The 15169-nt window shown below is 38.3% G+C and overlaps 1 protein-coding gene across 2 annotated transcripts; it reads left to right on the forward strand.

The window, feature by feature from the left end:
- The first annotated feature begins 593 nt into the window (after window positions 1-593).
- Window positions 594-13315, forward strand: nicn1 (nicolin 1). 2 transcript variants are annotated; one of them, XM_037764463.1, is made up of 7 exons: window positions 594-755; window positions 2701-2847; window positions 5148-5327; window positions 8741-8854; window positions 9893-9961; window positions 10917-11021; window positions 11889-13315. In XM_037764463.1, exons 2-7 carry the CDS (start codon window positions 2701-2703, stop codon window positions 11928-11930), a joined length of 657 nt encoding a protein of 218 aa, XP_037620391.1. In that variant the 5' UTR covers window positions 594-755; the 3' UTR covers window positions 11931-13315. The 2 variants fall into 2 exon arrangements, with proteins under 2 accessions (XP_037620391.1, XP_037620301.1); XM_037764373.1 differs by having other exon boundaries at window positions 596-755; window positions 2698-2847; window positions 11889-13314.
- The last annotated feature ends 1854 nt before the right edge of the window (window positions 13316-15169 follow it).

The raw sequence follows: 15169 nt of genomic DNA on the forward strand, positions 1-15169 counted from the left end.
ATTTGCATAAAGTAGAGGTATAGTCTAGTTTAAAAATCACAGGCGACCTGCCGCCTCTCCACACTCCCGAAAATCGTTTAAAATAAACGTGGCGATCCAAAATAAAGACAGATTCAGCAACTGCATGGCTTATTTCTCGCCTCAAATGTTTTCAGAAATACATTTCGGTGAACTATTTTTCGTGAAATAAGAAAAGACACTTTCCAAACGAGCCTCAATATTGTTTCTGGTTTGAAAGCTGGGAGCAGCAGCCCATGGAGGGAAAGCGTTCATCCAATCAGGTGCCGAGTGTGTTGTGTCTAGTGGCAGCCCACCAAGCGTCCAATGCTGGGAGGCGACGCGTGCCCTCGCGATAAGAAATGCCCCGGTGGACACGTACCATAATGGTACGTGTCCACTGGGGTGTTTTTGGAAAGGGCAGATCCTGTGGACATGTCCCGTTAGTGAAGGGAGCGTCACAGGGAAGTCTCACGTGAATAAGTGAGATAATGAGGCTCACGGTCTGGAGCCGGCTCCCATCGTTCACTTAAGAGAGCCAGCTCTTTGAACCGGCTCGTTCGCAACCGACACATCACGAGTGCTGCTGGCCCTTTAAGACTCTCACTGTCGTCTTGGTTACAGTCAGGAAGCAGCAAACAGCGTACAGTAGCTTTAGCATGTCAACAAACATATATGTGCCACTTTAAGCGTTTCAGTCTTGATATTATCTTAACTGTTCACTTTTACAAGCTGTGACTCCTCTCTGGCAAAGAAAGGTGAGTGCTGAACCAACACAGAGTCACTTTATGGATTTATTCGACCCCTTATTTCACCAACAATGCCGACTCATCCGTTAGCTGTCGTGCTAGCACCAGTCTGTGCACTGCTAGCTTCAGGGTTATTAGTATTAGTGTTCACAGGTTGATCTGCAGCATCACGACAGTAATATGTCACATTATGAGCCGTCAGTGTTGCTGGTCAGTTAAACTACATGTTCCTGCTGTCTGCTCCTGATCATGTCGCTGTCCGTGGTGCTACTGTAGCAGAGAGAGAGGACCAGCAGCTGGACAGAGAGCAGAACAACAATGTTAAACTGGGTTAGATTGAGTGTTGCATTCATCACAACACTTTACAGTCACAAGAGTTTACATCCCATGTTGGTCCTTGTTGTATACTAAGAGAAATTAGCAGACTGCAGTAAGGTTAGTAAAAAAAATGTAATGTCCAGTCTGTTTTTTAAAAATAGCTCTATGTATTTTATTTATACTAGGTAAGAAACTATACAGCCAGTTAGTCTGATCTACTGTAGCCCTGTTACATCAATGTAATATATATATATATATGTATATATATATATATATAATAATATAATATAAAATATCACCATAGTTCGCCCCTGCTTTTTTTTTTTAAGTAATATTGTTATCTTTATGACTGAGATTATCATTTTTATTAATGTCATCATTTTTCTTTTCCTTCACTGGCTACTAATTTGAAAAAGAAAAAAAGTAAATTAATCTGTAGAGGAGGGGTCGTAGCGAGCCAATAAATGAATAAAATGGATAAATAAATACATAAATAAATAAATACTAATCGATAATTTTAATAATTTGTGAATGACATGATAAAAAAAAAAATCCTAAAAGTAGGTTACATGTCATTCTTCTACCTCATTGACAAATCCAGAATCTATGAATATGTAAATATTGTTAATTTCAAAAGTTTAACTGCTGGAAACAAGATTCAATTCAATTTCAATTTCAAATTATTTTTATATAGCGTCAAATCATTACAGAAGTTATCTCGAGACACTTTATATATAGAGCAGGTCTTAGACCTACTCTCTCTCTCTCTCTCTCTCTATATATATATATATATATATGATGTCTCCTACTTCACCGAAAAGTCCATTCTCAGTGTTTGTGACCTGGACACTTTAAGTTTCCACATCACACTTGATGTGGAAGTTGCATACTGGTTGTGACACAAATCTTGCAATGGTTTGAAAGGCAAGCTAGTAATCAAAATGCAAGAAGCACAAGAACACACAAACACACACATGGGGTAGCGTGCAGAAAAAATATGCAACATGTGCAAGCAGCTTGTGCCAGTGCATGAGATGATGAGCTTAGTGGAGGAGAGGCCTTTAGATTTTAACACAGCACCCCTCACTGACTGTGTGATCGAGGTCTAATACATGGAGTAAGCCTGCCCTCTGCTGCAGGCTTTTGTAATAACATATGAACATCTGTCGAAATCTGCAGCAGTTTAAAAACTTCAAAAAGCAGAGCTGATATGAAAGGGAGGTATTAATCGTTTATGGCCCCATCCAGAAATACAAATAAATAAATACATATTCCCTTAGTTTTAGGTAAAAGTCATAGATTTTTCTCCATCAAAGTGAAATAAAATACTTAAAAAAATTCAAAAAGATGAATGCATAAAACAATATAAAAAACAAATAACAAAGGGTCGTATAGAAAAAACATAGTCACATGATATAATGTGCAATCTACGGGAAATTGTAATCGGTAGTTTTGTTAAAAAACCCATTTGGATAGATACATCAACAACACTAAGACCTTGGTAGGTAGCAGGACTTTTCAGGAGCACAGCCAGTTGCAACAAGTGTTTACTCTGACCACTTGAGCATATCTTTAGCCAATTTAGATAAGGTGTGTCATTTAAATCAAGTGTGTGACTATCTTTTGTTTCCAGAAGATGAGCGGGAACACTGATGACATCAAGCCTGTGAACTGCACAATCAAACCTCCCGTCTACCTGCAGATTGGAGATACCAAAACCGACGCAGCTTACTCTGGTGTTTGTGTTGTAGATGTCACCCTCCCGTTCGGAAAGCCTGTCAATGTAAGCTACCACTTACCACAGAAATCTGTTTATTAAATGCACAATACATATTCAGTCTTATCAAAAAAATGCCTTTCCTTCCACCGTTTGTAAAGGGGCGACTCGTGGGTACCCAGCGAACCCATTTTCATTCACAAATCTTGAGGTCAGTTTATCTTCAATCTAGCTTTAAATCTGAGCCCGCTACAACCTAAAAATCACAAGCTCTGTTAATGCGTTAAAGAAATGAATGGTGTTAAAACAAATTTGCATTAATGTGTTATTATCTTGTTAACTTTGACAGCAGGTGCATAGCTGTAGCTCGAGCCACTACACTGATCTTCATTCTATCCTATGAAGCAACACTTTATAGAATTGTGACCTTAAAGGTTCTCTTCATCTACTAAGATAATACTGGACAAGTAGTTGTAAATTAATTATTAAGTCATGCCTGCTACTGTAAGATGTGCTCACATTCTCTTAAAACCTGCAAAAAAACAAAATGCAAACGTTACTATTGGTTTTCTGAGTCAGATGTATGGTCAGATCTTCTGACCATACATCTGACCCAAGAACCTATAAGTAATTGTAGAAGAATGCACAGCATATCACTAAAGAACTATGTAATCTCTTCCGTTTGATTTTCTTGGCTCCAAGCACGCCGTTAAAATAAACACTTAAAGTACCATTTTCCCTTAATTTATGCAACGTCCATGTTTCTGGTGTCTCCCCGCGGCACGGTCTAGTAACTAAGCAGAATATATAAACACACACACAAAGCATTTCTTTAAATATAAAGCTGTATTTCTGGCTTGAGAGAGACTTCCAACATTTTGGGCATTGACCTACTTTTTAACATTTAGTCCTAATTAAAATGTTTTAATGCAGAGTGACTCCTCATTAGCGCCAAGCTTCAAGCTTCAAAGGCGTCTGCCTTGAGCGAGTTTATACATGAAGGAATTTTCTCTGCCAAGCATTTGTCTTTAGGTTTAAATGTTAATTCTGTGATTTGGCAGACTCTGTGTTTCTTAAACAATAGGTTAATAACCAATATGGACTGGAGGCATGTTTTTTCTGGGAACCAATATGCTTTTATTAGTCTCATATATAGTGCAAGTGCTCTTCATTTTTAAGTTTAATTTTATCCAGCAGGTCACCAGAGAACTTAGGTTTATTTGTACTGACAGCCCTGTTATATGTACTAATTTTAAGTTGGTTCCAATGCTAAAAAAACAACTCAATCCAACCATTATTATGAAACGAAATTAGTCTCAAAACATTTATGCAAAGACATGTTCCAATCTACACACAAATATCAATCAGATTGAACACATGTAAAACAGTTTTACAAATGCACACATCACAACCTGATAAAAATATTAATATTTATTCACTGGTGACTACTATTTGATAAAATGACCCAAACAGCCTGGTTGTAGCCTTGAAGTTTAGCTAACGTTAATTATCAGAGGATGAACAGTGCACCAAACTAACAGACGTAGATTACGTTATCCGACGTTACCTGAAATATTGAGCTTATTTATTGAGCTTATGTTATATCCATATTACAACGCATACACATGTTGCTTTCAACAGTTGGTTTAGCTTATACTCACTTTAAAGGATGAGTCAACGGGATGTCCCACAATGGCATTCACTCCTGTTTCTACCTCGCAGTAGCTTATTTAAACCATATATTTACACTTACAGGCTACTGTATTGAGTATATAGTTGGTAAATGTACGTGTTCTAATCGATGGTTGACAACTTATCCACTTTGAAATTACACACGATTTCACCGAAAACCCGGATGTCCCAGTTTTCCACCAGCGCTTAAACGCAGGGTGCATTTGTGGATCTGCGTGGAGCTGAAGACCTGAAAATATTCTCACGCAAATGTAGTCTGATCCATGCGTATCAGGCAATCCGTGCGCACACAAGAAGCTTTTCGAAAGCGAAAATGATCAGACCTGTGAAATTGAAGTTCAAAATGTATACGTAAAATATGAATATTTAGTCAGGTTGCAATGTGTGCATTTGTAAAACTGTTTTACGTGTATTTAATTTGTGTGTAGATCAGAACACACATTTGTGAGTATCCAAAATTACGCACAAATCGTTGTACACATTTATAAATCTTTTTTTTTTCATTTGTAGATCATGTAATACACATTTGTGACCATTTTGAGACATACACTATTCTTATTCTCAAATAAGTTTTACCACATGATCTAGATTTGTAGTAAATATAGCAGAATGATAATGTAGCATGTACCAATTTGTACAGTTTCTATAAACCATGATCACTGTTTGTGTTTCAGATTGAGGAAATCACCTTTAAGAACTACTACACAGCCTATGTGACTGTGCGTTTGCTGAGGAGGAGCCCCGGCCAGGACGCCCCCGCTAAGTGGTCCACTGCTCTAAGAGACCTGCCTCTGATGGACAACCCCCACACCGAGGCAGGCTCCCAAGACTACTGCTCCATCCACAGGACACAGGTGGGATGGAGCATGTGTGTTTGTGTGCTGGTTTGTGTATGCATAAGATACACCACTATTAGTTTGGAGTATCCTACGGTCTGGTGTCCTTAATTCACCAGGGAAACAGGCTCCTGATTGTCAGGTTGATGGTTTCTGGCCTAACCATTCGGAGCAATTTGGGTTCTGCGTCTGAAAGACCCCCTTTATACCTGGCATTAAAATCCATCTCGAACTCAGATTGTATCTAGTCATGATTTAACCTGATCCGCAAAAATATGAGTTAATCAACCACCCAAGCCCGACTTGCAAACCACCAATTTTATGCATTATAGTCGCACAATTGTCAGGACTGAGGACAGAGACAAGGACAGAATGCAGCGCCGATTGCTATGTGTGTGTGTGTTTGTTTTAGAGAGAGTGAAGCTGCACCCAATTCGACTGTTATCAGGCCATTAGGCGTTACCATTTGCTACAAGCACCATAGATGTGGGTCACTAAGGGCCTACTACTGTTGTAAAACTTTATTAAATGTTACGTTTAGAACACACATTTTGTTATGTTTAGGCAACACAACTTCAACTTCTTTAGATTATGGCAACAAAACTACAACTTCTATAGGTTTAGGCAAAAAAAACAGGTTTACGCAATAAAACTACAACTTCTATAGGTTTAGGCAAAACAAACAGGTTTACGCAATAAAACTACAACTTCTATAGGTTTAGGCAAAAAAAACAGGTTTACGCAATAAAACTACAACTTCTATAGGTTTAGGCAAAACAAACAGGTTTACGCAATAAAACTACAACTTCTTTAGGTCTATGCAAAAATAAATACTTGTTTAAGTTTCAGGAAAAACATTTTGTTTTGGCTTAAAATAACCATGAACAAAAAGACAACATGCTGTTGGTTTTACACAGGATGCGAACACCCATCCACCTCCCTCCATTATGGAGTTTCACACTTTAAACTACAGCACCTGACTTCCACTTCTGCTTCTGTCATAATTACTACTGTCGCTAGAGGTTGCTGTCGTGTTCTTTTGTACCTTTTTTTGGTGATATACCATGTGACGAGATGATAAAATCTACTAATGGGTGTAGTAGGCCCCTATTAATACACATCTATGGGACTATTTGTCCACTCTCATGTTGATGAGAGTATTAAATACTCAACAAATCTCCTTTTAAGTTTCATTTTGAACATATGAAAAGTGTGTGAATAATTTGTTAATAATTTGCGATTAACTGTGATGAACTATGGACAATCATGCGATTAATCACGATTAAATACTTTAATCGATTGACAGCCCTTCCCAAAACGCGTTTTAATGCCATGTGCAAAGGGGGTCAAGGATACTTCGTCTCGTGGGAAGGAAAAGCTGGGGAACCAAGAATCCTGTGATAAGTGAACGATCTTCTAATTGCAGTCAGCACACTCTGAAGAGCTGACTATATATGGGACATGAGGACATGTACGAATGTGATATACTAGTGAAGGGCTGTCCCTTGACAGCACTCGGATATTGTTTGTTCCTCTAGTATGTGAGAAAGTGCACTTGCAAACAATAGCAACATTTTAAGATCATGATAAATTGATCTTGTGTTGGTGGTCCAAAGTTGTGTTCAGCCACAGCCAAACACTGTTCCGTGCGAAAAAAAAATTCTCACCACTCCTTCCTCTTATATCCTAGTGAACATTAAATGATAGCCGACTATACACAACTGCAGCTGAACTTCACATCCGATCTGTAAACCAACAGATCCAATTGGGCATAAAACTAACACAGCCTGTCAGAGCTTAGTGCCGTTTATTTTACCTCTCAGCTGGCGTTGGACGCGAGCCAGCCAACTCTGCAAGAAAGGCTCCATAAGCATTGTAATGTTGATATGTGGAGACAATACAAACTGAGTTATTTATCACTTCTTGTTTATTCTCATTGCAAACAGAGCCAGATGGTGGATGGTGATTTAATTTTTGTTTACTTCAGATGGTCTGACATAGTTTAAAGGGTGATGGTAATAATGTGTTTATTCACTGTTTATGGGTAATTGTTTGTCATATTTTAGCGTTAAGGGATTCTCAGTGTATTCTGTTACCGCAGTAATTATTTGTATGGGGACTGGAACTGAACAGGAAGTGAAAAACTATTTTTTTGAAAATGCAAAACATTAGTTGTTTCTCTGCCAAATGCCTCTCCAGTATTGTTTCCCTGTTAAAGCGGGGGTTTTCCACTTGTCACATTGGCTGGTAAATTACAAATTATACCTGCCAAAAAACTTTTTAGAGAGCTTCCTTGAATACATCTCACGTGGCTCCTGAGTGCGACCAAAAATCTGTGACTCAACATTTTCATTGGTTGCTCCGTTGTGTCTGACATTTAGGAAGTCTGTCTCTTGATCCCAAAGAGTATAGAAGCCATTTTGGACTGAAAAGGACAATGAGTCTGTGGTCATGAATGTATAAAGAAACATCTGTAAATTAGAGGATACTTTTTTTTTTTCATGTAAATCAACTTCCCAGTACAAACACTTAAATAGGCTCACTTAAATCATTATGTCCTAAAAGTTGTAAAATTCACTTAAAGCCAAAAGTTATTTTCCTCGGCATAATGAACGTGCATCAGACCAACGGGACTGCACCGCCCTGCACGCTCATATGACATATCCGGTTCTGCCAGCCTTCTGCTTGCTGTATGCAGCTGTAATAATGGATACATTGGCTTAAATTCAATACATCACATCAATACAGTCATGGGCTGTAAGCTGCAAGCCTGTACCGTGGCAGATGTATTAACGTCTCTGTTCCCAAACAGCTGGCTATCGGAGACAGACACATTAAAATTATGACAATAGAAATTAAATAATTTAGTTTTTCTTTTGTTCGGCACTTTGTAGGCGGACGTTTAACTGGCATCATTATGGTAGTTGAGTCAAATACACTTAAAAATGGCGGAAGCATAGCTTTGCTGCTGGGCGCTGATGTTACAATGGAAGGTATAATTGACTTTCACTTCTTTGGTGATGCTGTGACGACGGCGACAGCGCAGAGAAGAAACACTTGCAACGCTGAGCAGACTGGGCTTTTTTGGGAGGGGACTCTTAAAGAGACAGGCGCTAAAATGGAGCGTTTCAGACAGAGGGTGACTACAGGTATATTCAGACAGACCGTATGAGAATAATAATGTCTTGTTTTAACATTAAAACATGTAAACATGCTCTAGTAGAAGCCCAACATAAAGAATGAACCTGGAAATGAGCATGATATGTCCCCTTTAAAGGAGGTTTCTATTTAACAATCAGGTTTTATTTATTTCAAATTAGCCCTAATGTTTTTCTATATGTTTTTCTCATTTAATTCCCTGATCCGAAATACTTGAGAACCCCTTTTTGTCTGCCCATTAATCATGTTATTCTTTATTGTTGTTTGTATAGATGCAGGTGGAGCCGGATCATGTTGTGTCTGTGAGACTGATCCTGAGACAGCCGTCCTCTGCCTGGCTGGCCTTCAGCCTTGAAGAGATCAAAATATTCCCTCATATGGAGCCGGTTAGTTTTGTGTTTTTTATTTTTTATTTTTAGACAGACAGTCAAAAACTTTGAATACATTTTCTATCAAAGTAAACAAGCATTAATAACAAACTCGATGAGATGGCAAAGGTGGAATAATATACTTAATGAGGCTTAAATGCCACTGAGAGTGGAGGTAGTTATTCAGTAAGGTAACTGCTCCCCTAGCTTTTATGTTGCATCAGGATAATATTCCAGGGACTGCTTGATTTGTAGTGTAATTATGCTTTGCCAACTCAGTCTGTGGTATTATTATTATATGATAATAATAATAATACATTTGATTTGTAGAGTGCTTTAAAAGGTGCTCACAGGCACTTTACCTGTTAATAAAGAGGGGAGTGAGGGAGAATGTCTAATGTGTAAAGTTTAGTTTGACAGCGGGTCATTATGTTTATGTAGTAATGTGTTCGTCAAACTTGCACCCTTTCAGCTGAATATTAATAATGAAGCCACATCAGGAACAAAATAAAACCCTATGTATTTTGGATATAAAGAGACGGACGTTTAGGTGTTTTAGTTGCCTGTTGCCTTCTAAGTTTAAAACCATATCAGCACAAAATGATCCATAGGCACTAAAGATGAGGTGTAATAAACATTTAAAAAAAAAAAAAAAAGATATAATAGCGGTGGAGGTGATACTGGTGTAATGTTGTGATGTAGTGTAAAGCATATGTTGTGTGTGTATGTGTGTCAGGGGGTTGGGAGTTGAATGAGAGTTCGGGGTGATTATAGTGATGGTGGTAAACACAACACAAATAGTTTCAGAAAAATAAAAGAAAATCATGATAATAAAAATAAAAAGACGGTATTGCAAACCAAATAAAATTTAAAAAAAGAAAGAAAAGAGAACTTGCTAATACTACCACCAGATGGAGTCCAAGTGAGGACTTTTCACGTCCTACATACAGTGGATTTAACAGACAGACATTTAAATTCTAGCTAAATTATTGTATTGTAATGCAACATTTGACTCATCTGCACAATTTAAATGGCATGCAATTCTCCTCCTTCTAGGACCCAGAGAAGGAGGTTTCTGATTGGCTGTCTGACCTGACGCTGGTTGACAAACATCCCGACCTGGAGGTACAATTCTTTCTTTTGTTTGTGTCTGACTATTTTTTTGTCTGTGAAAACGGTGTCATACTATGATAATAATAATAATAATAATAATGATTATTATTATAATCATTATTAAGGAACACAATGTATTTCCTTAAAAGTGTATCAATATAATAATAATCATTATTATATTGATACACTTTTAATTAAATAAATTGTGTTCCTTTACTAATTCTACTTTTTAGGCTAAATTTAGCATTTAAAAACCCAATTGGATTATGTGAAAAATGCATTATCACAAAGCTGAAAACTAATACAATTTACAGAGAATATAATACAATAAATTAATAATTCAAAACAATTAAAACAATTTTGAGACTTTAATTTTTGTCTTTGGTTACATTTGTGCAGGGCAGAAATGACTTGGACTCATGATCTCAGCATTTCTAAAATCCTAGCCACAGTACTGTGTGTATGCAAATAAAAAGTAATCTCTATAAACCAATACTGCATTCATATGCATTCTGGTTCCTGTTTGTAGTCCAAGTAGCATTGACCATTGAGCTGGCTTCGGTTGAATGCAGATAAACAGTCCATGTGGAGAGCAAAAGAGGCCGAACACATTGGCCGAATGCGATCTGGGAACCCACCCGCCATTCATTTTAGCTTTTTATTGGTTCAAAATTAGCTTGTAAACTGGCTACTTGTGAAACAATCCAGTCATACACGTCATCTCTGAGCTCCAACTCCAGTCCCACATCTCAGGTTGCTAATCGGACAGTACACAATGAGCATCGCACGGAAAAGGAAAAAGGAAGCTACAACGGAAGCCCAGAAATATAGTCGCTTGCCCCCAGAGGCTTATGCGTCGTCAGACCGATAGCCGATGGGTTCCCAGATAAATAAGATAAGTAAGTGAATGGCCTGCAGTGCACCGTGGCTTCCTCTGCTTGACATCTATTTCCTGTTTGTCTCCAAGGGCCTCCCAGACCCCCAGACTGTATCATCCAGTATCCAGCAGATGTGGGCTCTGACTGAGGTGATGCAGACCAACCAGACTACAGCCTCCATCGGACGATTTGATGTGAGTCTGAAACACACTGTTACGTTCCCTAAAAAAACAAAACATCTGAATGACAGGGGTTGCTACTGGGAGACTAACAAAAATGAACTGCACACAGAAATAATAATAAAAGGGTTCCTTGGGTTCTAAAAGGAAACAATGGGAATATAACTCCCAACAGCCGCCAACTAAATCTACCAAAAATGATAGACCAACAAAAAAGGTATCGGACCAATATGAAATGTAAGTTGGGAGTCACTGAGGGGGAACACAAAAGAGAAGTAGAGGCTGGCTAAAGATGTGCAAACTCAAAATCAAAACACACAGAATCACTAAACACAATGTAAACACAGAGAGCCAACTGAAGGTGTTGACCCTCTGCAGACACACAACCAATTGAGCAGGGTGCAGCCGACCTAGTGTTACAGCAAACAAAAAGATCGGAGTCTTGTGGGGTTGCAGTTTGTGAAACAATATCTGGACAATATGTGTCATTGTTTTGTGTTGTTAACTGATTTACAATAATAAACATATATGTACATGTGCACAAAGCAGCATATTTGCCCACTCCCATGTTGATAAGAATATTAAATACTAGACAAATCTCCCTTTAAGGTACATTTTGAACAGATACAAAAATGTGTGATTAATTTGCGATTAAACACGATTAAATATTTTTATCGTTTGACAGTCCTAAAATTAAGTTGTGATTTGCAACAGGTGCAACACATCTTAACATAAGTGTGGTCTGTACACGCCCATCTGGTCCTGAAAAGAGATCCGATCAGCCAGAATAAGTGAAAGCACCTGTGTGAGTGTTCATATGCTTTATAAAGACATGAATGGAGGGGAAAAAAAATCACATTGCTTTGTTCTTTGTTGCTCCAGGTGGACGGTTGCTACGACATCAACCTGCTCTCCCTGACGTAACATGACCGGCGTGTTCTTACACATACATTGAGCTCACTTTGTGGAAGGACAAAAACCTATAGAAATGTATATTGTCTGCATAAGAACCATTGAGTAGAGTTTCAGAGAAGAAAAAGAAAAAGTATAATATATGTGTTCCTGGAATGGCAATGCATGATGGAACATTAACAGTGGCTAATGAGATCATGATTTATTGTGATATACTTTTTAAAAATGTTTTGGTCTGATCAAACATTGCTATGCACTTAAGCGTGTACTAGGGCAAAACGTTTTAATCATTTTCAGGAAAAGGTACGTCAATGAGAGTACACTTTTAACTGCACTTACTGATGCAGTTATTTATTGATCTAAAAGGTATACTTACTCAGCAGTCCTGCTCTAATCCTGCATACAGTGTGGTATTGTAATACTTTAAATAGTCTTGTCTTCGAGCATCAATATTTAGCTATCTGCATACTGCAACCTACTGAAACCATTAGACGACTTTTCCTTGTAATCGGTTGACTTATGTTGAGGTCCATGATGACAGGCTGCAGGATGGTTTAATGAGTCCCATTCATTGTGAAAATAGAGAGCACAGTATACCATCAGTCTGTGGCTCAGACAACACTTTGAATGTGTCAAAATATACTGTATATTGCATATATTTAATGTAATGCCATCCACTATGGAACACTTGGTGGTAGCAGTGGATTATTTAAAGAAGGCATATCATGCTCATTTCCAGGTTCATACTTGTATTTTGGGTTTCTCCTAGACGTCCTAATGTCTTTTCCTAACCATTTTTCCTTGACCTCAATGGAAAACATCATGAGGTTGAGGAAAGATGTGAAAGAGAGTTCATGACAGTTCATGTAATATTTATTTATGATAATTATTTGTTTATTGACAGTTTGCTATATGTTTACTGTTAATTGTATTCGTCGTTCTTGTTTAGTTTTTTACTTAGGCATTTCTCACATGTTCAAAATCAATAAATAATTAAAAATAAAGTGAAACGAAATGGTTGTCACTGTCCACTCATATGTATCAACATTAATTCCAATTAGTAGATGACCGAATGCAAATAATATGCAAGATAAGCATATTGTTTTCGTCAACGGCAGAATGGTGTGTCGATTTAAATGTTGTGGCCGCAAGGAATTGTAGGATGGGATTTTTGACTGCAGCCCGAGTCTGAAACGCTCCGTTTTAGTGTCTGTCTCTTTAAGACCCCCTCCTGAAAAAGCCCAGTATGCTCAGATTAGCTTGCAAGAACAATATGAAGCACCTTTGCAAAGGTAGTTCTCAAGCTGTGGGCGGTATATTCTAATGAACCTGCATGTGACATGGGAAGGGGAGCCAAATATGAACGGCTTGTTGAATCACGTTTTCTGATCTAGACAGCCCTTGTTTTATTTCACAGTTTGTGTGTTAGTATGCACTCAAGATACCCAAATGTATGTGCACAAGCACTGAAAAAGCAAATTTTTCATATGTCTCCTTTAAGAGGTGTGTGTACTGTGTATATTATGCGCTGTTAACTTGCAAATGAAATGCATCATGTCAGCGAGGGTCCTCATAAGTATTGAAGTACACCTGTGTCTGTGTGAGTTTAAATGAAAACTGAAAAGGCAGAAGTGTGCTCTATTGATGTTGTGTTATTTGCAGCTCTTCTTGCCATAATAAAAAAATAATAATAATATTCTTGTCTTTGCTGTGCAGTGCATGACTGAGCAGTTATCAAACATTATTATTAACTTGGAGATTCATTGGAGAATATGGTACATAGACTCTATTTAGCAGGTGCTGCTGAAACAAAAAAGAAAAAACACTCTCAGAGGTGCTTCTTAAAATACATCAGCCAGTGTTCTTATTGTAGATTCTCATGAGGTTCCCTCAACAATGCTGACTGAAGGAAAGAGGACAAGTGGTTCTTCTTCTTCCTCTTGTTGTTTTATTTTGCAAAGAACCGCCTAGTCTTTGTCACAGGCTGTCACATTAAATGCCTACAAGCATGTTACACATTTGATAGGACCCCACACAGTTACAACATCCTGGCCGGGTTTCAGGCTGAATAGAACATCAGTCTGAAAGGTAATCCCTGATTTGCACTCTGCTTGGCTTGGTTATTACATTCTCTTCACTTTCCACTAATGGCTGGACCACACTAGAAGATTTTTCAAATCTTAAGAGATGTTGAAATGTGAGAGATACCACACATAACCACATGTTATGTTACAGTTCACAGTTTTGTTCCTATAAGTGTGAAGAGCAACGATTTGGCCAAAACAGCACACCACACACTAACAGATTCCATTCAAGAGTCACGATTCCCAAACTGGATGTCTTGCAAAATGTCTCGTGGTCAAACGTGACTTTAGTGTCAACAAACATGGCGGACGACGGGCAGGAAGAATAAGCAATGTTAGTTTTTGCACTACTTTGTAGTTCACTTCCCTCTCCATTCAGCTTGCGCCATCATCCACGTGTATTTTTGTTAATGTTGAGATCAGCTGTACGTTGCGGAGCATCGTAAAACACTTTATTCAAACTGGACAGAAACAAAATAAAACTCACCTAAACTGTCGGTGTTACTCTTTCCAACAATCACCGAGTGTCCTTTGGTCGAACTCAACTGTAATTTCACAGAGTTTAATGTGAAAAAACGCCAAATCTACCTAAAAAGCCTTTAAAGCAGAAGTGTGTTTCTTTCTTTTCTCTACCTAAGAGGCTGTATTGTTGATGTCCCCTGGAGGCCCCTTTGGTCCTGAGGAGGAAAACAGGTTAATGGCTGCAGATTTTCCTCACAGACGGATCATGATGAATGGAGTATACAAGCTGAATTGGACCGTGTGTGTGTGTGTTGTTGTCCAGCTATCTTTGTGAGGACCAATTTGAGTTTTAGACCTTCAGAGTGAGGACATTTTTGGAAAGTGAGGACATTTTGGCTGGTCCTCACTTTCGGACAGACTTTCAAAGGCCTGTTTGAGGGTTCAGACTCGGTTTTAAGATTCAGGGTTAGGGTTGGGGTCAGGCATTTAGTTGTAATGGTCAAGGTTAGGTTAAGGGGCTACAGAATGCATTATGTCAATGAGTGTCCTCTCAAAGACAGAAGTACAGAGCTGTGTGCGTGTATATGTGTTTGTGTGTGTGTGTGTGTGTGTGTGTGCGTGTGTGTGTGCATGTACAGTGGATAGGCTGAATTTCACATTTAATAAGATTTGCTATTGCTCTTAAACTTTTTCAGCCTAACCTGA

Source organism: Sebastes umbrosus, chromosome 1 (assembly GCF_015220745.1).
Source record: "Sebastes umbrosus isolate fSebUmb1 chromosome 1, fSebUmb1.pri, whole genome shotgun sequence".
In the NCBI taxonomy this organism is placed as follows: Eukaryota; Metazoa; Chordata; class Actinopteri; order Perciformes; family Sebastidae; genus Sebastes; species Sebastes umbrosus.

Coding starts and splice junctions, on each gene's coding strand:
- nicn1 (XM_037764463.1), top strand. CDS start 2,701: ATGAGCGGGAACACTGATGACATCAAGCCTGTGAACTGCACAATCAAA. Junction 8,855..9,892: donor TATTCCCTCATATGGAGCCG/GTTAGTTTTGTG, acceptor TCCTCCTTCTAG/GACCCAGAGAAGGAGGTTTC. Junction 9,962..10,916: donor ACAAACATCCCGACCTGGAG/GTACAATTCTTT, acceptor TTTGTCTCCAAG/GGCCTCCCAGACCCCCAGAC.